The sequence below is a fragment of the Vollenhovia emeryi genome, unplaced genomic scaffold (genome assembly GCF_000949405.1).
Source record: "Vollenhovia emeryi isolate VEMERY1.0 unplaced genomic scaffold, V.emery_V1.0 DF939155.1, whole genome shotgun sequence".
Classification (NCBI taxonomy): Eukaryota; Metazoa; Arthropoda; class Insecta; order Hymenoptera; family Formicidae; genus Vollenhovia; species Vollenhovia emeryi.
Genome location: NW_011967211.1, coordinates 936,269 through 961,110, shown reverse-complemented (window position 1 = coordinate 961,110; position 24,842 = coordinate 936,269). Strand labels below are relative to the sequence as shown.

Sequence of the window (24,842 nt, the reverse complement as noted above, 5' to 3'; positions counted from 1 at the left end):
AGGAACTTCTCGCGATATTACCATACCGTGTATCTGCATCGCATTCACTAACTTAGAACCTATGCGGATAATATTTACACTCACATCGTATGCCATAAATACATGCTTCTCGCCCGCACGCGCACTCGTATGGGACAGTACTCGAGTAACGTCTGTACCCCTGGACAGGAGAACGATCCTACCATCCTGTTTTCTCTTTACACCGTTTTATATTAACAACGTCGCGATTCCAGCGTCTGCCTGGCGTCTCTTCTATCTTACAAGCCGAGCGAACACAGAATAAATAGTATCTAGTCATGTCTATATACACGATGAATTTATATTAAATGGTATCCGTATCGAGGCTTCGTAGACCCGAAAGTAGATCTTTGCTGTCACGTGCGTATCGTTAAATCGCACGATCGCGGCGCGTAGATCTTCCAGTTGCTCTAAACGCGATTATTGTCCGCCTTCTCTCCGGCAGGCAATAAAAAGATATAATTCGATTATAAAACCAATATCCCGCAGGTTTGAGCAAGACGCTTCTCTAGAATCAGCAGTGACGCTCGTGTATCTAATAACCGTGTGATTAACAAGCGAGGTATCGTTAATGATCGCGCTCGTGAACATCGTCTCGTTCGCACTTATTTACATCAGAATTTGTGATATAGTAAATTATAGAGGTGAGATATATACACACGAGAGATCGATCTGTTTCTGGTTTTTTTTTGGTAGAAAACCGCGTTCAATAATAAGCAGAGATCGAAATTCATCGAAACCGATGTAATTTTAATGATTTTGATGCACACGAAAATAATTTTCGTGTTCGTTCGCGACGATAGATGGACGCAAGCCGCACTTTACCGACGAAAAATCAAAATCGTGCCGGTTTCAATGTCTGGTAGTAAGCGGGATACTTTCGCTTTTTACTATAAAAGTATCTACACAGGAACAATCACGCAGTCGAATTAACAAGCAGAACTTAGTTCTATTAATCGAATCTTTAGATTCGCACTCTTGGCTCCGAAACAATCGTTTCTCTAAATTAACAACTTAATTTTCCAAGAAACAATCAGCCTGGTGGTAATTCACATCTTCTTGACCGCTGGGGGACCAACAATTTGTTTTACTCTTAACATGTCAAGAGAAATATATCTTTTTCTCACATTCTGTTTGCCTCTTAATTAAATTAATAACATTTAAATAAGATATACCGTAATCTATTTCGCAATAATTGTGTATAAAATAAAACGAGCGGCAGAAATGTCTGCGAAGAAGCTCGCGCGAATAAAACATTGTTGGCTCTTTCTTCGCGCACTTTCGATAAAAAAATGTTGGTCCCCCAAGAGTGAAATGCCTTCGTCTCTTAGACCACGTAAGGCCGGTACAAAGGCTCCTGGAGGTCCGTTCCAGTTCTCTGACTTTCCTGGAGCGTTCCTCTGGATTCCTCCGGTGTTTCAGGCGCATTCACGCTGACGTCACTTCCAGTGTCCCTATCGGCACTTCTCGCGCTACCGGCCTCCTCGACCTTTCCGCTCGTACGAGCCTCCTGCTGCGCCTTCTTGCTGCGCTTCCACTTCATTCGGCGATTTTGAAACCAGATCTTCACCTGCAATGTGAGTGCGGTGTTTTTAATTATTCGTGCGGCGCGTCGACACCGCGTAAATTTGTCGAGATCTCACGACGCGAAGGGAGATAAAAAAAAATCACGTAGCGATAAGCGATTTCGGGGAACTAACAACTATCGCGCGCGATATTTGATAAAATATTTCGGCACTTATCTCGCAATTAATTTTAGACAATTACGAAATATTATTCGCGAAAAAAGAACTGGCAATATCCGTTCGAATTTACATTACAAGTGCGATGCGATAAAATACGTTTATCATTGTTTAAGACGCCAGGCCAGAAAAGTTAAAATTGATCGAGTTTATTTCTTTTAATCGCGAGTAATAAAGCATGAAAAGATAGAAACGATTCTTATAGGAAAGTCCCCTGTTATGAGACAGGCTGCTAATATGAGATAGCGGAGTTGCCGCTAAATTAATAGGCACCATCTGTTGGCCCCTTTATGAATTTATTGCTCTTGAAGTGAAATCTGTTTAGTGGAAAATTCATTGTTAAGTCGTGTTAATCGTTGCGAAAAAAGACTTGTGATTGAATTTGGACATAGACATAGTAAATCTAGACTGAGCGTTCTAGTGAATAAGCTGAAGCTTATGAAGAGAGAGAGAGAGAGAGAGAGAGAGAAGACTTAAGAAGACTTTCTTTCTCTGCCTTACACCATCGTAAAAGAAAAGAATCGCACCTGCGCAGTACTACACAGGCGTGATTCTCCCTTGTCACGATGGCGAGACAGAGAAAGAAAGTCTTCTTAAATCTTCTCTGTCTCTCTCTTGACAAGCTTCAGCTTATTATATAATGGGACGCTCAGTCTATATTTACTATGCCTATGAATTTGGACGATGAAAACCTGCTATCTCATATTACAATCCTATTTCATAATAAATGCCTTTCCTTTATTAAACGCAATGCATATTTTCATCGAGCTATTCCGTCACAAGCAGTAATTTTTTGTATCTTGAAATCAAAGTATCGCCCATCCTACATTAATTTCCAAATTACAAAGTGAATAATGGTTCTTCGAATGTTTCAGACTTTCCGAACGCCCCAGACAGCGAGCGATTAAAACTCGTGAATACGTTCGCGAATTGAAAGATTTTTTTCCAATATGATTTCGTGCCGATAGCAGACGCTAATTATAAGGATTGACGAGTCGTCGGTGCGACTGTTTTCGATCCGCGCCCGATTTAATCTGGCGAATGCGTTACTCTATAAGCGCGGGCAACGCCACGTGAGCCACCCCGCGAGACGCCGTAAATCAGGTAGACAGATACAGGGACTCGATTTTTCCTCCCCAATCGTAAGAAAACGATGTAAATCTTTCGGACAACATATCATGCGCCCGGGCCAATCCCCTCCAGACACGCCAACCGTATTATATCTTTACCCTCCGTGTAGGAGCGCGGCTTTCTCGTACGAATACGAATGGAAGAATCTGTGAACGTTTCGCCGAATTCTCGCTACCCGGAGAATCTTGCGTGACAAGATTATAATTGTTGGATCTTAATCGCGCCACAGTAAAGTACACATCGACGATGGACCGCTGAGGGCATTGTGGTGTACAGATTCGCAGCATTACTGAGTATTACTAGGCATTTTTCGGGCATTAATTTGGGCCTTGCTGGGGCATTATAAAGATAAAATAAGATGATAAGATAAAGTAATGCCCACTGGGTGTTAGGCATTGGTGTACATGATTTTGGTCAGCGAGTTACCCCACGTAATAAAATCTGTTTGTGCTAAAACTTTAGATTCGTGAACAGGGAAGAAATTCATTTAACATTATATAATTTGAAGATTAAAAGTGCTTGCGATGAAAATATTTGTTTCTCTCGGAAGTGCAGGGATTTGCACTACGATAGACAGCGGGCGCCGCTGCTTTCCGATCAGCTGGATGATTTGATAGACGAAACGCTACGACAGGGACTTGCGTAAATCATTCGCGTCGCGTTAACAAATAATTCGGAGCGCGAGGTAAATAAGCGCGGGGATTGAATTCGAAGGAAGGGAGGAGGAAAGGCACGGACGTGAAGGTGCGAATTGTGTGGGTGCGAGCGAGTCGGTCGACAAAAAAAATGGATCGGGGGGTGGGGGAAAGCGACACGAAAATAAATATTTGTTATATCGCCGATAAACCGACGAGCGATAAAGAGCGAGCGAGCGAGCGAGAGAGGCAGAACAAATAAATTGCGCTGTAAATTATCTCGCGAGCCGAAATTAATCGACATCTTGTACATGGTAAACCGAGCGACGGTGAATCATGGGAACGCCGGAAGTGCTCTATCTACGATACGATCTCAATTGCGATCGCGCTAATTGCCAAAGATATTTTCCTTACTAATGATCATCGATGCGTAGATATTGCACGCTGTTACGATCGCAATTTTGTGACAAGTTAACCGCGAATACCGAACGTTAAACTAATCAATTCGGCGAGCTTAATTAATTCAGCCAGCAGAAAGTCGTTGTCGCAAGTTAAGTGTTGACTCGATTTGGTAAGAATCCAAAGGGAAACAATCGTGCGGAAAACACAAAAGAATACATAGCTCACTGAAAAATAAAACTCGTCTCGCAAGAAATTACCGAACTGATACATTTCCAGTTTTGTAAAATGTTAACGGTAATTTTGACAATGTGTCCACGTTTCTAAAGGATCACTTGACTTGATAATGACAAAAATTGCAATGTAGGGAGATTCATTGGGAGCTGCACGGGTCTCGTCCTCTTTAAATAAACGCGTTTCTCGTCGGGCGTCGCGACGAAACGCGTCGCGACGCTCGCGCTTGGACGGTAAATCGCCGGTAATCGCGTTTCTGCAAGCGCGGAACTCAGACGTGAAATGGGTAACGGGCCCCGGGAAAGGAGGAGGACGAGGAAGGGCCGAGGTGGAGGCGAGGAGCGAGGCGGAATCGGTAAAATATCGAAACAAATCAGCGACTGAGCCCGCCATAACTCAGACTTTCACGTCTGTTTGCCGAGCGATCCGTCAGGGCTCGTAAGCTTCGGAGTTATGTTTAAGTTGTTGAACTATGCGAGAGAGGATTCGCGTGCACACGTCGGGCGCCGGATGGAGGAAGGGCGGTCCCGGATTATTCCACGGGATTTTCTCTCTTTCGAGGGTCTTCTTTTTCTCCTCCCGTGCTCGCGCTCCCGTGACCTCTCGCGAATTTCCATTTTCGCGCTATTTACCGGTTGACGTCGCTCAACTCCTCACGGGGCGACTCCCGACTCTGACTTCGCGCCAACTCGATTCTAACTTCTGCCCTCCTCCCCTCCCCCAAACTCTGGCAAATTATCGATTCGATTTCTTAACGATTTTCGCGAGTGATTCGTATCACTCGGATGTATAATTATGCAAAGATACCTCTCGATCTCCCGAGAGGGAAAATAGATTTCATGGAAAATGGTACTCTTTTTCTTAACTTCTCACGGCTTTACGTAGCAGTCACGATGTTAACCATTACAATGCTAAACGGGAAGAAAATTAAAAGGAAATTTACATTAGGTATTCGGTGCATGGGATTTCTGTACAATGTCGATAAAAGCCATTTTATTGCATGTGTTTTATCGCGTATCTCGCACTACTAGGTGATTCACGATTCGCATTACGTTTCTTCTTTCTGCTCAGACGTGAGTAATAAAAATGGCTAATCGCGATACTTATCGTACGAGAGGTGATTCACGGGCGTTATTGAATTGGGCCATTATTGAATTTGGGATATCGAGAAAGGTAATGCGCAATTCAACATCATTATCTCGATTTACCTGCGTTTCCGTGAGCATCAGCGACGTCGCGACCTCGAACCTCTTCGGTCTGCTGAGGTACTTGTTCTGTCGGAATTGCTTCTCCAATTCGAGGAGCTGCTGGGATGTAAAGGCGGTCCTAGGCCTTCTGGTTTTGCCCAGCAACGCATGTTGCGCCGCGCAACCTATTGCAAATAGATTATCTTTAAGGAATTTATAATCTGTAGTGGCACTATGATTATGTAATAATAATGCTATAACTTGTGTGGCAATATTTGCTAATAATCATGAATTTCTAAGTTCAATATTTAAGACATATATGAAATAAATCGTATAAAATTACGAACAATTATATTTTCGACGTTGCGCTGATTTTCGCATAACGAAAACTTTCAGTGAAAAACGCGGCTTTATTAAATTTGTTTGTATCCGATAAAAGTCGCAAATTAAACGCGATTTCAGTCGAGGCAAAACAGCTCGGAGAACAAAAATGATTCATTATTGCGACCCGGACGATCCAATAAAAATCATCGAATGCTAATGCAATTATCGTGAGTGTAAATCCCTATGGATTACGGGGGATGATTTGGGGTTAGACGATAGGGGTGGAAAGCCGCCCCTGCAATTAGCCCCGTGAATGACTCTTGGTCAGGGGAGAATTGTCGACTTATAACACCATAGGCGTAGGGCATCGTGGAGCCTGACGAAATGATCGACGTAATCATGACGGAATTGCGATCGATCAATGCGCGATGAAGACGCGCTTGCATTATACATTACACCACACGATATATACGCGTACGTGCCAACAATTTATTCATCGTCCAGAGCTTCTATACTTGATCATGGAATATTAATAATTATTAAGAATTATCAGAGCATTGTATATTAATAACTCAATGTGAAAGTTACTTTCCTTAATAATTGTTTTTTTAAATAATATGAATTGCGCTTAAGTCAAATTACCGCGATTATCTTCCTAATGCAAATTATTGCTGTATAAAATTTGAGAATAAGTCAGCTTTAATTTGAAAGAATAAATTCGAAAGCATCGTTGAATAAAATTTGAAGAGACACACTCGGGGCGAAATTAAAATATTATTAAAATGCAATTCTTGTAAAAATGTTTAGTCGGCAGCGTATCTTTTGGTTCAAGATTTCGAATTTCAGCGTGTACGTGAGAGAAGCTGTTATTTTTGTCGCGATGCCACGTGTTTTTGTTGTTGCCGGGCGCTATGTCCTCTGGGTCTCCACGATTAGCAGGGAGGTGGGCCTTGCGTCATTGGCTTAAGCACCCTCGTAACTTAACTAGCAAGTGCGTGACCGGCTGTCAGTGTTTGTACACATGGCGGCGTTTAGTCGAGCGCATTCGGATTACCGGTGGACGCGTGATTCACTAAGCTGCGTACGAGCAGGTACGCACGTTTTCGCTCTTCCTCAAAGAGAGACCCGCGTGTATTACGATATGGGGAATCGCGCGATTTCACACTAACATTACCGTTACACAAATCAGCAATTTCGATATCTCGATATGCCGTATCCGTCGGTCTTTTACACAGCGGGGTGTATTTTCGCGAGTTTAATACCCGCGACACGAGCATTGAGAATACAAGAAAAGAATTTAAAAATAAAAATATATAATATGCTTCGGAGAAACATATTAAATATATTTTATGTAAATGATATAATATATTAGAGAATAACTTTGTGCCGAGCAATTAAACATTTTTTTGTCTGCTCCGTTTGCTCTCTAAAAGTCAGTCAGTGGATTATTACTGAAAATAGTGAATATTCACTGGTTCACAGTTATAGTGCACTGATGAACTTTTAGAGAGTGGTTTAACAAAATTCGAATAAAATAGTTGGAGTGATTTTACTAAATTCCTATTGTTCATATTTATTCAAGTCTGATCTGTCATTTTGCATTTACGAAGTGTAAAAGCGCACGTGTTGTTTTTAATAATTGTTATGGACTAAAAAAATATGCGCGGGCCATTTTTGACGATTGTTCACGGGAGCAAGCGTTACGCGCGAGGGAGACGAGAGACTACATTTGATCGCTGTTAGTATTTAGACTGTAGCACATTTATTGGGTTATTTATCGTTGGACAAAGTGGAGTTCGGTTCCCCCCCCCCCTCTCCCCTGCTGGGCACATATGGCCTGACCGATGATTTCCCTTCCCGCTGATTCGTGACAATTATTATTTGCGCCATTGCGCTCCTCGCTCGTCCCGTCATGATTTATTTTTATGTCCTTTTTTTCAATTTCACCGCCCGGACGCACCGTGTACGCGGTGCCCATTAGATTCTCTTGACACGCTTGCATATCACGATATTATAAATTATTGAATTTTTTCACATATAACGGTTTATCGCACTTTGTTAATCTCCGAGATAAAGCAATTTCGTAGTTGCCTAACTTTATTACGATTGCCGTGCGATTGCATTAATTCCACGATCGATCTTAAATTTTAATCGACAATCACTTTTGGCCAACGTGATCAAAAGGTCGAGAGGACTGGATTGAGATAAGGTTTGGACATCTACTTCTCACAGTATTTTCCTGATTAATTTCAGACGATAATGATAATGTATCAGTAATAACGGTAATCGACGCGAATCTTATTGCGAGATTCGTGGATGTGGATGTGAAGCGATTGTGAAATAAATAAGTTATTACTAATTATCGTGCAACGAAAATGTCGAATGATCGTTTTATATATACGATTCCTCGTATTCTACGTTCGATCACTTCTTTTTGAGGTCTTATCATAGAAATTTTTAAGGAAGAGGATCGTATTATATTGCAAACGGCAAGGCTACACTCGCAGAAAAAATTTCCGTATCCAATGCTATAGTAAGTCAATCTTTTTAATTCGCTAGAGGAGAATAAGAATTATTGATTTTATTTTGATATTGTCTTATTTTTATACTAACAATAAGTGAGGTTGTGAGAAATATAAGTGCGTCAGGAATATTTTTGTCTCGGTAACAGAAATCCTTTCTGAGGGTGCAATTTCATCGGGATCGTAACATTTAATTTCGCTAAAGACGAAAACACAACGTGATCGAGTCCCGACGTCTAAGGGTCGCGTCCATTATTCTTTAAAAGTTTAAGAAGCGAGAAGAGGACGGTCGGACAAATAGCCGTCATAAATTACTGAACCCTTTGTCGTTGTTGCCAAATTGGCCGGCTCGCGATAATTATTCATCGAGCCACCGGCGTTACGAGCGCACCAAAGAAATACGTCTACCATCGAGGGGGTTGGCAACTGACATACGGTACATATCCTTTTATCAGAGGGGTGCTGCGTTAACTATAGCGTTAACTAACTGCAAACAATCCTGTTGTAGCCTAATATATAAATACACGCAAATGCGATGAACCGTGCGATCGCAGTCGAGAATAATCGAGAGGCAAAATGATGCAATAAATTATAATGATAGGAACCGACGTATTCGTTCAAATTTAGCCATAAAAATTGTAAGGAGTTAAAAGAATGTGTAAATTGTCGAAGAATGTTTAGCGTATAATATATGCTTTTTTACCACTATTTGCCCGCTAAATAAAAATTGGATTGGACGATTGCGCCACTTTAAATAGCATTAATTTGTATAAATAATTAAAATTCCCATAACTAATTTCTGCAATTCTTTACGATACGTACATTTGCGCTTCAACTGTCCTAATTTCATTGACACGCGGAGAATGCGCCGTGTCCCGCTAAATTGATCATTTGGCACATTGCACGTCGATCGGGATCGGGAAATGCGCAAACTGTGACAGATGTCGGTAAACATGAGAAGGGAGACTTTATCGAGTGGACAATCACCATTCGCGCTCTTATATCGAATGGGGGGCCGGGAGGGGGCTTTTATCATGATAATTTAATTTATTTGGGGTCCCATCGGCCGCTTCATGCCGGGCCACCCTTAAATGGTGCCGATCATCGCGGCGGTAAACACCACCTATTATCTGTACTTAAAGCGACCGCTCTCTCTCTCTCTCTTTCTCTTTTTTCACTTTCTCTTCGTCCTACCATCTCGTCCCCCTGTAGTTTATTCCCCGAAAAATTATACTTTACCGGTCGTATGAATATCCTTGGGTCGTAACGAGGGATGACGATGCGGTAGGCACTGCAGCGAATTTTGCTTTGCGTCGTTAAAAAATAGAAAGGTATAATTGAGACGAGCTGGTATCTTTGCTACTTTTCTATAATTTTACATAATAAAAATATTAATTTTTATATCAATTTTACCTTTGTGTTAATTAAAATTTTATAATCGGCAAATGTAAATACATGACTTCTTCTAATGTCGTCATCGTTTTATAGTCTTTTCGTTGTGTACTGATTTTCGGGACGTAACGCTTTACAATCCAGAGCAAGTGTCATTATTATATTTGGCGCGATTATTATGAAATTCTTACGAAATTAATTATCCGCATATAACTCTTCGTTCCGCCGAGCCGAGATCGGATCTCGTGAGACTCTTTTTTTTTTAGGGTCGGCGAATCGCACGGTATCTCGGACTAACGAGTAACTACCCTCGTTAACTCCCGGGCGAAAGGTACGCTTAATTAAAACTGATTACTCGATCCGACCTCCCGCAGGAACTTCACCTTCGTTTTTGGTCCTTTTTGCGTCGGTCGCCAGAATGTTGGCGCGTTACCGGATGACCTGAATGCTTCGTGCCACGATGGAAAGGTATCGCAACATATTCCCCGTAGTAAAATAATTATTGTACATGTATATGTGTGTATGCTTATACATGTACATTTTATACATCGAATACTGTTCTACTACACTGTTTAAAGAAATGACATGTAAAATTACAATTATTATAGTGGGTAATATTGGGACCATCTGTTAAAGGTGTATATTTGTATACGTCAGTAAATTTACGCCTTGTAGGTAAAATTATCACCTTATATAATAAGTAAACTGCTTGCTTTAAATTGTGTGAATTTTACAATTTTTTGTAATTTTTCATCATGCATAAACAAGTATTTACCCAACAAAGAGTAAAAAATTTTTTTGTACAAGTACATAAATTTATATACAGGGTGGGGTATAAATACCTGACGGTTTTTGGAATAATCTCAACACCGTGCTAGGTCAAAGATATGTTTTGTTCATGTTGAGGGATACGCGGTTGCACGGAGTTTCAGATGGCATGGTTCACTGACGATTTTAGTTTATTTTTTGTTTTCCAGAAGGATGTAACCCAGACGCCTTATTTCACGGTATGGCGACATGCAGTGGCCCGCCCGGTCGCCGGACCTAACAGCGCCAGACGATTTCTTGTGGGGATTTGTGAAAAGCAAGGTGTACGAAACACGTCCAGCAACCATCTTGGAGCTGGAACAGCGCATTCGCGTGGCCATAGAGGAGATCTCACAGAACATTTTACGGTGAGTAATGCATTCTCTTCCTAGCAGGATGGAACAGTGTGAAAAATCAGGGTAGACATCTCACGGACATTATTTTTCAAAAGTGAACCATGTCATCTGAAACTCCATGCAGTTGTGTATCTTTCAACATGACTAGAATGTATCTTCGATCAAGCACACAGCCTTCAAATTATTAAAAAATATATACAATATACATCCTGTAAAAAAGTATGTAAAATTACATACATAATACGTGTGCGATTACACTATTAAAAACGGAAATGCAGGGTGGGGCATAATTTAGTTTAAAGAATTTTTTCTTCTCAGAAATTGATTTGAAATTTAGTAACTGTTGTATGATCAACATTTAATGCTCTGGCAGGTTCTGAAGTAAATTGTGTTGGATGTTATCATCTGACAAGTTCACATGATTCCCGACTCCAAATGGTGAAAACCGCAAAGACAGATTGAGAAATCTAATTATTGCAGAGAGCAATCTAATTGCATCTAGGTAATCGTAGCGAGAGAAAATGGCGTAACACAAATAGCATCTTCCTGCATTAACGTGCGCCAATAAAATTATGCGAAACAAAAATAAAATTACGAGGTTAATTTGTTTCGAGCGTGTAGTACGAAGTCCGACTTCCGGATTTATTGTAATAATAGCGACTTAGAAAATGACGAAAACGTGCATCTAGGCACACGGTAGACTTGTTTGTCATCCGAATAGAGATTCTATTTTAATTAAAGATCCCCCCCGTCGTATTTTTCACCGGAAATAGCGCGCGGCTTGTCTTTTACTCGGAGGTGCACATCGATCCCGTCCTCGGTCCGCTGTCACGGGTACACAGCTCCCGCGGACGCGGCTCTACGCCTACGTAGGCAGCCGAAAATGGCCACCCTCTAATGGGCAGCAATTACCCAATAGCGAATTGCAAATTGGAATTAGCGTCCTAAATCGGCGTGTATACCTCTAACTGTGCCGCTGTACCCTCGCTCGGTCCGGCTTGCACCGCGCGCGCTCGTCGTCTCGAGGGGGATGGAGCAGGGGAAGACGGGGGGTGGACAGCGCAGGGGGAGGACGTGGTGGGAAGGCGAGCGAAGGGGTTGGTAACGACTTGGTCGGTGGTGCGTTCTCTCAGCTTTTGCTCCCCCGTGTCTGTGTTGCAGCCACGTCCGTGTGTATCCGCGCGCGCGTACGTACGCGTGCGTACGGAAGAGCGTAACGGTGTGTTTACCCTCCGTGTGTACGTGTGGGGGGTATCGCGCGCGCGTGTGTGCGTCGCCGGCAAGCCCCGCCCGCGGTCCCCGGAGCCCCTTTGCCGTGTCCCGCCCCCCGAATTATCTGCCCCTCAGATCCGAGCTAAACGAATCTAGGCGAGTAACGTCGCTATCCGCCGTCTCGCCACCCCCTCGCCACCCCCTCGCCGTCCGACAGCCACCCCCGACGTGCCGGGGACGATCGTAGATGGGAATGGAGCCGGACGGAGCGCGAGCGAAGGGAAGAGAGAAATGGAGGGAGGAGGTGGAGAGGAGAGGAGGCGGGGGAGAAGGAAAAGTTGGGCAAGTTTTATCAGGCTATTTTCCTTACCCGAAATGGCTGAATTTAATCCCGAACTCGGGCTCGCGAGCTCGCCACAAATCACGCCATAAACATCCGCGATGTTACTTCTTATTCTTGCCGAGTGCAGCCCTACCGGATACTCGTCCGATTCGCCATCTTCTTCCGCGTCTCCACGCGCAAGTTTGTTTCGAATTGAGACGTCGCGGGTGACGATGGATATCGTTTCAACACTTAAGGCCTTTGCACGTAAAAAAGCATTAACCGTAACCGTAATTTTAGTCCATAACCTACGGACCCTACGTAATTTTAGTCCGTAACCTTAGGAATTTTACTTGGGTTGCTCCATCTGTCTGTACGTGTTGAAAACTACGATTACGGACTAAAATTACGGTTACGGTTAACGCTTTTTTACGTGCAAAGGCCTTTAGCTAACGGTACGACCTTTTACAAATAAATCTCTAATTTCTAGAATCGATCTCGATGCCATTTAACTTTGATTAATTCGAAACCGATCGCGTCCCTTAGAGAATCTCCGATCGGTCGTTAATTTAATTCCGATTGCAACACTGTAGCTCTTATCACCGCGGTGCGTTACATGTTACATTAACGGATATGCTTTTTCTGTGCCGTCGAGAAACATTTTGTCTTCTTCTTCTTCTTCTTTGTCTTTGTCTTATTCTTGGCATCCGATTCTAACTCAGAGCCGACACGGCCACATTGAGCCAATAGTCGTTTGTGTATTACTTAGCTTCTAATAAGTGGCAACAACTGCGTCTGATCACACGTAAGTAGGTGATCAAAGTAAAAAAATTTCCCAACTAGTCCACGCCGCTATCACAAAATTGAAACATTTCGTCACTCGAGAGGAGCTGAAGGGCCACCGGTGGGCTACGTCGAAAGTTAAAATTCGTCTGTCCCGGTCGAGCCTCTGGCAAAGGGTCAAAGGCGTTTCGCGGGCGAAAGGAGCTCGACCGTGTGCGTCACGTATCCGGCAGCTATCCGACGTGCGTACGCACGTGCATACACGTACGCGAACGTGGCGCGCGCCCACGTACACGCATTCGCGTATACACGCAGCTACGCGAATAGTATTACCGACAAGACCGTATATAGACACGGGATGGCGCGTTTGAGCGAGCGCGCGGGATGTTACACATCGGGTAACCAAGATCTGTTTGCTTGCGGACGGCCAAACTAGCTGGCAGCTAATTCAGAAACGCCATTACCACCTATACGCTTATAGGCGGACCTGATGCCGCCGCCACCGGCTTCCGGTGTATATACCCGCGCGTATATACACTCCGAGCGTGCATGCGTGCTGCTGTGAACGCGAGCGCGCATCGGTTCGCTCTCTCCCGCTTCTATGCCGTCCGTGCTCTCTGTCGCGCGCGCGCGCGCGCGCGTCGAGCTTTAATTTCGAACTCCGTTCCGGAAACAACATCGACATCAGGTCGTAGTTGCGACCCCGAGGTCGAACGAGAGAAGTCAATCGCTAACGACGCTGATCCGTCCGACGCCGACTTGTCGCTTTCGGAGCGCTGTCCTACGTCGGCCGAGGGTTGTTGAAACCGCTACCATTACGACGAATCCGATTCCCGGCGCTACACGCACGCGGAGGAACGAGCCACGATTTAATTTGCCGCAATCTCGTTCCTGCGAATAAACGTGGACATGTTTTCCCCTTGAATATCGATGTTTTTTTTTTTTTCGTCAAAGTCTCTCCCGCAGGAAGAAGATGCTGCGATAATTATGCACTCGTTGAAAAGATATGGATATATAATAAATTTGAGGAGCTTTTTGCCGCCAGTGGTAATTAACCAAGGGGAATTTTGCAAATTTTTTGCCAGTTTGGTCGATTTTTAAAAAATTCCCCATGGTTAATTACCACTGGTGACAAAAAGCTACTCAAACTTGTTGATTATCCACCATAGACCCGAAAATATGGTGTCAATCCTTAAGGAAGGATATTTCACGGACATTGAAAACCGTTTTAGAATAGAAACGAGCAGTTCTGCCAGTTTGGTCGATTTTTAAAAAAATTCCCATATGGATATATGTTTGTCAGTAAATAATTTTTTTTTCACTTTATTAATGAACGAACATTTCCGTAATTATTTTATTGCCGCATATACAGGGTATATTAAAACCACTAGATATCCTTTTAATCACAGACTCTTTAGAAAATTTCAAGACGAAAATTCTAATACAAAAATGTCGAGGCTATAATAGTTTTTAAATAATAAGCGATTGTATTTCACAAATGACAGGCCTGAGATTTCGCGCGTTCAGACACGGTGACATGACAAGTGATAAAAGTGTTCCTATAAATGTCGCCCTTTTTATGAATTATGCTTGTCGCATAAATTTTAATAACATCGTCGTTACACGTTTTCCCGCTTCTTTACGCATAATGTCTTGTCTTTACGAATAATGGACGTGCGAACTTAAACCATCTTAAAAATAATTCCAGTAAAAATTTGCAACACGTTGTAACTTGAAAGTGTCGCAGCTGTCAAAGTGGTTGATCGATATCAGTTACCATGAAGGTTGTTACTATGCTAAAAAGTTCGCAACTTTTATCACTTGTCATGTCGCCGTACCTGAGCGCGCGAAATCTCAGGCCTATCATCTGTGAAATATAATCGCTTATTAAAAAATATTATACCCGAGTCGCAAGTTTCGCCCTATGTTCCTTTAATTCTATTATATAGCAGGACCTAAGACAGTAAAAGAGGTCGAACTGCAAGTACAAAATTTATACTCCTACTTTTAAAACTGATAGCGTCCAAAATTTCTACTTTTGCCAATTTAGCATTAAAGTAGGTCCTTTTAAGTAGGAGCAAAAGTAAATTTTGAGAATTAAAGATTCAAGGGAGGAGTAAAAAATTTAATGTCATCAAAGTAGGTTATTGCTGGTCTATGTAGGTGTATAGATCAGCTAAGTAGGTGTAAATTATTCTTAAAAGTGTCAAAATAGTACAAAAATTTCGACTCGGGTAGCTTCGACATTTTTGTATTACAATTTTTGTTTTGAAATTTTCTAAAGAATCTATGATTAAAAGGATATTCGGTGGTTTTGATACACCCTGTATATATAAATATAAGACATAGTAATTAATAAAGTTGTAAAACAAATGATCAACAAAGTGATTAATGAAAGTTGCGCTTCTTCTTCAAGCCACTTTTAATTTCTACGACGTTATAATTCACGGAACATAATCTTTTCTTTTTTCGCGATTCCCTTGCGTGCAAATTTGCAATATCAATTTTAGAATGATTAGATAGTACAGCAATACATAAATCGATGCATTAATCCCGGATTGCGCCCTTCCTTTCCCTTTATTTCTTATCGGACTTTCTTATCGCGTAATTTTAAATGAATACCCGATTAAATCTCCCTGGAAGTAGATAACGCGGCGATAACCCGCGCAATCAGCCGCGTAAACTCGGCTATCTGGAACACCATAAGCGCTGCGGTCGAAATAGGAATCCGTTAATAGGAATGCTGTAAATTCCGAACAAATAAGCCTAATCCCCCGCAATCGCCATATGTTAGACTATAGAATATAAATGGTGGCAGTACGACAAGAACTGATTAGAAGCTGTTCCGTTGTCCACGCAATTTAACTAGTTTTAGCATTATTTTTTTAAATCTCCCTCGTTATCACACATTTTTATTACATCATACGTCGCGCATTATTTTTCTTACAACGTTAATGTAACGCGTATTTATTGTCTTGTTGGTGTAATATTTTCCTACTTTATTTTCTTGACCATACCTGGCGTCTTTATTAATACAGAAAATTTATTGCGAAAAATATTACCTCAGCCAGGGTTTGAACCTGGACCTGGACCTCCCTACACTCTAGGCGGGCGTCTCACCAATTCGACCACCGAGGCGTATGATAATATTTGTCGCGCAGTTCACAAGAGACGAAGATATACGCGTGAACAACATCTTTATACTGTTATTGCAACAAATATTATCATATGCCTCGGTGGTCGAATTGGTGAGACGCCCGCCTAGAGTGTAGGGAGGTCCAGGTTCAAATCCTGGCTGAGGTAATATTTTTCGCAATAAATTTTCTGTATTAAAGATACCAGGTATGGTCAAGAAAACACTAACGTTGTTAATTACCTCTGGCGACATTGAAGAATTCTGATTAGTTGATTTTCCTAATTGTTGCAACACTATTATTGCGCGATATCTATGTTATTGTAAAAGGCAAAATATGCAAAGCAGCTAGGCGAGTGGCTTTCGCTCGCGGGTCTCCGACGGAAACGCGAAATTGGCCGTTTAAACGGACTATAAGTCCGCGGAGTTGCCATGGGAACGGTATGGTGACGGCGGTGGCAGAGCATGCCGGGACGTGGGAGGCTGCGAAGGGGATGAATAGACGGATGAATGACGCACAATTAACTAATTAAATCATCCGCCAACCCCTCGCGCGCGCGCTCTCTGTCTCCCGAGTATCATCCCCCTTTTGTTGGTAGAGTTTCCGCCGCCATCTCCTCGCCATTGTTTCTCCCCGTTCGTATGGACGGCGGGATCGGTTCGAAAAAAACGAGAGAGAAAGAGAGAGAAAGAAGAGAAAAAAACCAGGATTCCGGCCGTATCGTCACGCCGCTACCCTCACGGTTCGTCAAGTCGATTTAAGCCAAATTGTCGATCGAACTGTCCGTAAAGAAACGAATCCTCCTTAATTGCGGTTCCTCGAGGGGAGGAACTTCTTGTTTTCCTCGACTGAACAATGTCGATTTCGTGAAAATTCATTCGTTCACTCGGCAATAAAATATACCGCGAGACACGAAATCACTTGAGTGATAATAGAATGGTTGAATAGAACTCTGGTCCGGATTTATTTCGGAAAAACATGGTCCATGGATGAAATATTATCTCCAATCTTCTATTCGAGGCTTTATTTGAGGGAAAAAATTAATTTCGCTAAATGAATTTGAATGAAATATATTATTTAATGCATCGATAAGAGAATCCTTCTTAATTGCGGTTCCTCGAGGGGAGGAACTTCTTGTTTTCCTCGGCTGAACAATGTCGATTTCATAAAAATTCGTTCGCTTGATAATAAAATATACCGCGAGACACGACATCAATTGAGTGATAATATAATAGAATGGTTGAATAGAACGCTGGTCCGGATTTATTTCGGAAAAACGTGGTCCATGGATGAAATGTTATCTCCCATCTTCTATTCGAGGCTTTATTTGAGGGAAAAAATTAATTTTGCAAAATGAAGTTGAATGAAGTATATTTTTTAATGCATCGATAAGAGAAGGAATGAAACATTTTATTTCAAGTACGCCATAAGCTTATTCGTTATTTTATATCGTTTTGCGCTATTAACACATTATTCATAGAAGACGAACAATTTCCTTGGAATTTGTCTTATTGGTTTTTGGCGAAATATTTAACTCTCTGCAAAAAAACACTGATGTGTGTAAAAATAGAAACACGCGCACGATTAGCGAACACCATAAAAGCGGTGGCTGCCAAATTACCGTGTCCATTTTCAAGATGAACAATTTCCATGGAATTTATCTTATTGGTTTTAGGCGAATATTTAACTCTCTGAAAAAAAAACTGATTGTGTGTAAAAATAGAAACACGCACACGATTAGCGAACGCCATAAGAGCGGTGGTCGCCAAATTACCGTGTCCATTTTCAAGATATTTAATTTTACTTTACAATGTCCTGCCGTGGCGCTAAAAGGAAATGGCAAAGCTGTTTTTTCTTCGACGCCCTTCGGTAAACAAAACCACCCTTCATTTTTCGTTTGCGCCTTCCACTAAGAGTCCTCCCATTAACTTGAAAAAATATCTTCACAGACCATCGGCCATTAGAGAGGAATTTGTAACTCGATTTACGTTTACACGGGAGAAAGATTTCCCGAGAAATGTGAAAATGCTCATGCTATGGCAAACACTGTCACCGTAGCATTTTTCTACACAAAACCTATTGAATTTAATTAAAAATTAAATTGTTTGGCGCTCCACAGATGGTTAACGTTTGTGTTAAATTCGGTAACATGTCCCTAGAATATAATGTAACCAGCGGTGTTGCGAAATAAGAAGCGCAGACACGCGAAATAAAACGTCAGCGCGGAAATTTTGTATTTCCATAATCGGCAAATTAAACATTCGCCGTCATTAAATCATCGGCATTAAAATATGTAAAACAACGGCGAAAATAAAAGTCGCGTGTTAGCAGTTTTATCGTACGCGAGATTTATCGCGCCCTCCGCGATTATTTATATATTTGCCGTTGATATCGGTACCTGCAATTAATATCGTTAAAACGCTTAAGGATTTTCTCAGCGCGCGCGTATCGCGTAAAAAGGCCATAAATTCGCGATGAATAATTTATTCCTTCCCGGCGTGCCCGGCGGGGGACAGTAATTATTACAATTGTACTTCAACTCGCGCGAACGATTAATCATCGCTGGCGTGCCTATATGACGCGCACCATCGGAAAATCGATGACGTTTCGCACGCTAATCCAAAAGCCAATTATCGACTACTGTCGATCATTGCTGATTGACGCATGCATGCGCCAAGTAAAAAAAAAACAATCCGAAATGTCATACGGTTACGTCAAGTGCGCAGCGACGAATGCGAATACGCCTTTGTCGCCTTTGCAAACGACGTCTATTTCGTACAATATTAAGTTATTCCATTAATGCAGACTTCTCTGGTGCAATTTTATTAAATATGCATATGGGAACGAAACATAGAATCGCCTTCAATTTTGTTTTACGTCCACTTTTTAAGGAAGAATATAATATTTATATATTTTTTGCATTTATAGGTAACTTGCAAGTCGTAGAATGATAATTACGAGGGAAACTTAATGAAATCTTATCGATTGCAAGTAATTTTTGTGTAACATTGGACATCTGTTCGAAGAAAGAGTTAATTTTTTATCTAAAAAGATCGGCAAAAAATGTTCGTCTCTGATAAAATCTAGAATACATGAGATAAGTCTGCGGTATTTTTTCTCAACATATTTTCTATCAAATTGTTTCTTTCGTCGAGATTACGTTGGCAAGTTCAAACCAGTTTTCAATATCAAAATAATTTGTCGGTTATTCCAGTTCGACTCTTCATTTAGCCGCCTGTCCGCGCAAGACAACGTACTCCGAAATAAAATAATTCGCCTGGAAGATGCGCGTCTAGTGTTAATTCCAGTAACACGGTGCGTTATAATAACGACGGTGTTTTGCCGTTTCAATGGCCATTTCATCGGCGGCGGCAATCGATGGCCGCAGAACCGCGCTAATTAGAGCGGCCGCGATGCGGGCCATCCATTCGTAACGCGATATGGATAACTATCTAGCAGCCGGCGGTGACGTGAGGTTTGGGGTGCGGTGGGCGGCGCGGCGGTACCGCTCGGGCATCGGGGGTACATGGCGCAATACGCGGGCCCCGACACGTGCACACACACCCCGCTTATAGCGCGCTAGTTAAATTTCGATACGCCGTTACGCGCGGCACGGGATAGATGAAACATGGTGTTGTCGTTGCGTCGCCGCGCGCGGGCATAACGCGCGACAAATATTCCGCAAATAAAAGCTCGCATCATCCCCCTTGCCGTCCCCGCCACCCTCCTCTCCCCCGTGTTATTTACAAAACGTCGCGCGAGGGGGTGGTCTGCGCGGCCGCCGGCAATTTTTAACAAGTCGAGCCGTGTACCGACGATGGCCTCCAACGAGCGTGCCAGGGGGTGGGCAGCGGCAGGGGCACATCCGATGTATTCGACGCGCGTTTTATTTCGTGCCACGCGCGCGCGCGCGCGCGCGCACTCATTTGTACTCTTCCTCTCTCTCTCTCTCCCCCCCTCTCACTCTTTTTTTTACGTTTTCCCTTTTTTGCGCTTGTTTTACGCTACCGCTCGATTTTTTTCGCCTTTTTTGGTCGACGCTGGATTGCTCGGCAACTACCAATCAGGATCATCTGACAGGAAATACCCCGCGCACCCGTCACCGTTCGCCACTTGTGTCCGCGGCGTCCCCGCCGCCACTCCGCCTCTCATTTCTGCTTCCCTTCCTCTCTCCTCTGTTCCAGGGTATCCGCCGCCGCCGCCGCCGCCGCCATCGCCATACGTTCACTGACCAATTTGTTCGATAAAAGCCCTCGACTGATTGGCCTGACAACGCGGCCACGGCTCTTTTTTCCGAACGCGAAATTTACCGTGGTAACCAGACTCCTTGTTGCACTTCCCTTCCTCCCTCAGGCCTTTGCCTTTTACCCTCCAAATTTCTCCGTCGCCACTTGGTACCATCCTACTCTCCTACCTTCGTCTTTCCCTTCTTCGGATTTCGAAGGAGACAGTTTCTGTGATTCGTGGCAAGGTTTGCGAATTAGTTGGCAGCGATGCAGTTCGCCGGTTCTCGTGAATAAAGGCTTTTTTAGACAAACGGCGACTGAACGAACTATGCACTTTCTCATTTTTCGGGAAGAATCGCGAAAGTTTAATCAAAACCCGGCGAGATTTATTCGATGCAAAAATCTCGGAGAAATTTTGGCTAAAAATGGCCGACTGTCCGAAAGGTTGAAGGAAATTTATTTTACGATAAAATTATCTTTCCAGGAAAGATAATTGTTAAATATAATCTTTTATCTAAAATAAAAACTGACTAGTTTTGTGGATGTCTTACGTTTTGTAATATTTTTATGCTAACTCGCGTTGGACATTGTTTAAACAATTGGAGAATCTATATAAGAGCATGCAAGCGTCACATTGCCGTTATCGAGATCGTAAAATTTGTGTAGTCGGCCAATATGGTCTAGTGGAGCGGTACATTAGACACGTAAACATGTACTATCTGCTCATCGCAGCGGCAATCTGTCTTTCGACGTTGCCTCTCACTTTCGAGTTAATAGCTGGTAATAGCCGTCGAGAGCTAACATAACACAACCTCCCACGCATGAGTTACCGTCAATCGACGATATCGCCTGACGATTCACTCGCTCAGCAAAGAATTTCGATTTTGCGCAATACGCGTCTCCCTTCGTCCCGCAGATTTTCCAAAGAGGAAGCCAAGTTCCTTCTTTTTTCCTATTATAAAAATTTTACTGCGAGTTATTAACGTCGTGCGGACATTTCGTTAATTGTGTAATTAATCGCAGATGTTGCCTAATGTAATAAGAGAAGAGTTAATCAATCGCTGTAAATTCTTATTAGAAAATTTGTGATTGTAAAGTTGATATTTCACACGTTTTAGATTTGATTCTTTTAAATCGCGAATTCGCTCGCGTCTATTCTTGTGCTATCTCGCGCGCTATTTGTTGCAGATCCGTGGCCGGCGATAAAGTCGCAATCAACGTGTTTTTTTCTGGGATCGGCACCGCTAGCATCACGGTCGGCTTAGGAAAGAGCGATTTATGAGGATTGTTATCGACTTTAACGACCGTTATCGGCTGTAGTCGATTTCCTCGCAAATTATTATCGAATCATTAATTTATCAAGCATTGAAACAGGTTTAATGATTTTAACGTGAAGGTCGAACCGTCTTTTGTAACAGCATTTGCAGTGTTTGAGATTTCACTTTGGATTACGATAAGAATCACACGGCCCGGAAATTGGATTCGGACATTCCACTTTGAAAAATTAAACGCACACCTTTCTTGCGTTTATCTCTTAAATAGTATAACTCTTAAAGCCATCGTCGCACAAAAAAACGAGGGATCGTACTTTTTGTTTTGACTTCAGGACATAGAAAAGCTTACAGAAATTTATATGAGATCTTTACAATTACTTCATTATGGCATTTTGATAAAATAATAGAAAAAATTCAATGTTTCTGCGACGTCAATAATTAAATAAACGTTACAAATTTCAACCGCTGGCCACATTTATTAAATTAGCTTTCACAACGTTTCGATCTTTGGTTTAGGTGCTTATCAAGTGGGATCTAAGAGTATTTTACATATAAATAACGTGAGAGATGTACAGGCGTCGCACAGTACCGCAGAGTAATTATAGGCCTACCTTGTATTTTAATTAAACGTAATTTAAAATATATGATTTAACGTTATTATATCTTTATTTTTTACTTTCTCTTTATACTATTCCACTTAAAGGCTCATATAAATGATATCTTATCATAAAATAGCGAAATTCAATTTGCGCTGTTTTTTAGCGACGATAATTATTGTGATTTTCATCAGATATCGCGCGATTAATTGCTTGTATCGTTCTTCGACGCGGCGATCATTATGATATTATTCAATTAATTACAAGCACCAGCATTTCGGCTGTGATCGATAATCTCAATTTGATGGACACGATTTACGCTTTTGTTAGATAATGGTGCAATTCAAAGTATTATTTATAATTCGCGCAGATGTACTGTATTGCATGTGCGTCTTCTAAAGTCTCTTATTATTCGTTAATATAAAAAATACAAAAGTATAGAAATATCTCGAAACTAAAATATGTAAAATAATTTTTATTGTAATCAATATTGTCAGAAATGTTATCAATATTATCTCTATTAGGCACGGATTTAGATATGCTTCTTTTATTTAGATACGAAGGTGAAACAGTATCTCAAAGTTTCTCCAACGTAAAACCTTTTTTCATTCGCAAAATGCGTATTTCCCTCCTGTATAGTCTATGTGATAATTGTCAAGAGCTACAACGATTCACGAATGCGCAAACAACATGACGACGTTCGAAACTAATCGGGGTTAATCGCGTCAATCTACTCACCGGCCAAATCCGCGGGAAGTCTCGGGTATAACATGCCGGTCCGGGCGAACCACTCAAGCTGGAGTGGATGGATGTGATGCTGCTGAGGATGAGGCCCTCCGGATTGGGGATGGCCGACCGGCTGACCCTCCTTGTGTATCGAGTGGAAGGCGCTGCCGCCAGCCGGATGATAGTACAATCCACCGGGATGGATGAGTGGTCCCGCGGGATGCAGTAGGAGGCCCTGATTCTGCCTGACCACCGCCGCGCCTACGCCGTAGGGCCCGGACGCGAGGCTCTGATGGCTCAGCACCCCGTTACTGGACGGATCCTCCGAGCCGGGAGATATCGGAGGACTGGAAGTAGGACTGCGACTCGCGTTACTCCCGGGACTGGCGCTTCCGGTTCGCGTCGGGTCCACGTCAACCGACGTGTCGTCCTCGACGTTCTCGAGCCGGTCGTTCCGATAGTTGCTGGTCCCCGTCTCGGGCCTGAACTGGCCCCTTTGGACAGACACGCCGGAATCGCCTGAATGGAGACCGAGAACGGTCTCGCGATTCGAGGGGTGTCTCTCTCGAGCTTCCAGACCGGGCGAATCGGATTCGTGATGTTGAACGAAAGGATTTAGAGAATTTCTCAAGGCGGTTCGTTGATCTCCAGAGCATCTTATAGCGGTGGGAGATTCCCGTTCCTGAATGCCGCCAAGATTCAGACCATCGGATTGGACACCGTGATTTCTGGAGAACGATTTCTGCCGATCCGCCGACGATTGTTCGATCTCATTCTGCTTCGTAGCGCGACCCAGAAGCGCATCGATGCAGAAAGACGTCTTGCCGATGGAGCTATTGTGCTGATTGGATGAGCTGAGGATGTAATTTTGCGGCGAGGACGTCCTTCCAGGAGAGCTTTCCGGCTCGCGACAACGATTTGTCGCTATTTCATCGCTAAAACACTTCCTGGAAGAGTTCTCCGAATCCTGGAAAAACACAGGACCCGCGTGATCTTTGGAGAAACGTTTACTTCCGGCATCCTCGTGATATCTGATTACTCTGTCTTCCACGTCTGGTGATCTAGCACCCACGAAACGCACTTCCTCGAGCGATCTCACTCGGCTGTCCAGCGGCGATCTGGCATCCTCCGATCTTGGCGAAGATCCGGGATCCTGAAGTCTTTGTTGAAGGTTGTAGAGATGTCGCGGGTGCTGATGCAAGTCTTCTGAGACCATCTGCGCGTTGTAATGCATAGCTGCCATATCCTGCGACCACCGTAGATCTTTAACACATACTTTCCGGTGAGATTATGTCCTTGCGATGTCGACACTGCTGGATTCTAACCGAATCTATGGGTCACTTGAGCAATATAACGATCCCTGCTTCAGACACTGACTCGAGCGAATTGTATTGAAAAATGTCTAAAACATCAGTGACGGCCAGGACGATCTTCAAAATCAACACAAACTAATTTTAGTTACAATCGAGTCTTCATTGACGATTGTTCCTTAAATTCCTTAAATCGATCGATTACAGATGACTCAGAGGTGGTGATGTACCTGCGTAAATCTCAGCGACGTTTCGCACAGTTTCGAACGTCATTACGTGGATGTGTCATGGGAACGATCGTTAATTGATCCATAGCTCGGTCGTCCGCACTTGGTGAATCGATAATCGTTCCTCGCAACCGATCGATTCCGCGATTATACGAATCACGATCCTCACACAAAGCCGACGACACGAGCAAGCGGCTCGGCGTCGCGTCGCAAAGTGACGGCGCGAGTGACCGCGTGTCTGACGAAAAAGCTTCTCCCACTAGATAGAATCGCTGCAGCTGGCTT

The 24,842-nt window shown here is 42.9% G+C and overlaps 2 protein-coding genes across 4 annotated transcripts in view; one reads left to right on the top strand and one right to left on the bottom strand.

The window, feature by feature from the left end:
* The window catches only part of LOC105565087, a 67,950-nt gene extending 45,861 nt beyond the window's left edge, over positions 1–22,089 (top strand). For 2 of the 3 annotated variants that reach the window (XM_012017963.1, XM_012017962.1), the window contains 2 exons: positions 10,562–10,759; positions 21,613–22,089. In XM_012017963.1, the coding sequence (XP_011873353.1) occupies positions 10,602–10,759; positions 21,613–21,706 (252 nt within the window). In that variant the 5' untranslated portion in view covers positions 10,562–10,601 and the 3' untranslated portion in view covers positions 21,707–22,089. Of the gene's footprint in view, positions 1–10,561; positions 10,981–21,612 lie in introns of those variants that run through there. The other variant, XM_012017961.1, reaches the window with a different exon arrangement.
* Positions 1–24,695, bottom strand: LOC105565088 (homeobox protein Hox-A1). The gene is made up of 3 exons (XM_012017964.1): positions 23,033–24,695; positions 5,368–5,531; positions 1–1,588 (listed from the first exon to the last, which is right to left on the bottom strand). Exons 1-3 carry the CDS (start codon positions 24,261–24,263, stop codon positions 1,346–1,348), a joined length of 1,638 nt encoding a protein of 545 aa, XP_011873354.1. The 5' UTR covers positions 24,264–24,695; the 3' UTR covers positions 1–1,345.
* Between the last annotated feature and the right edge of the window lie 147 nt (positions 24,696–24,842).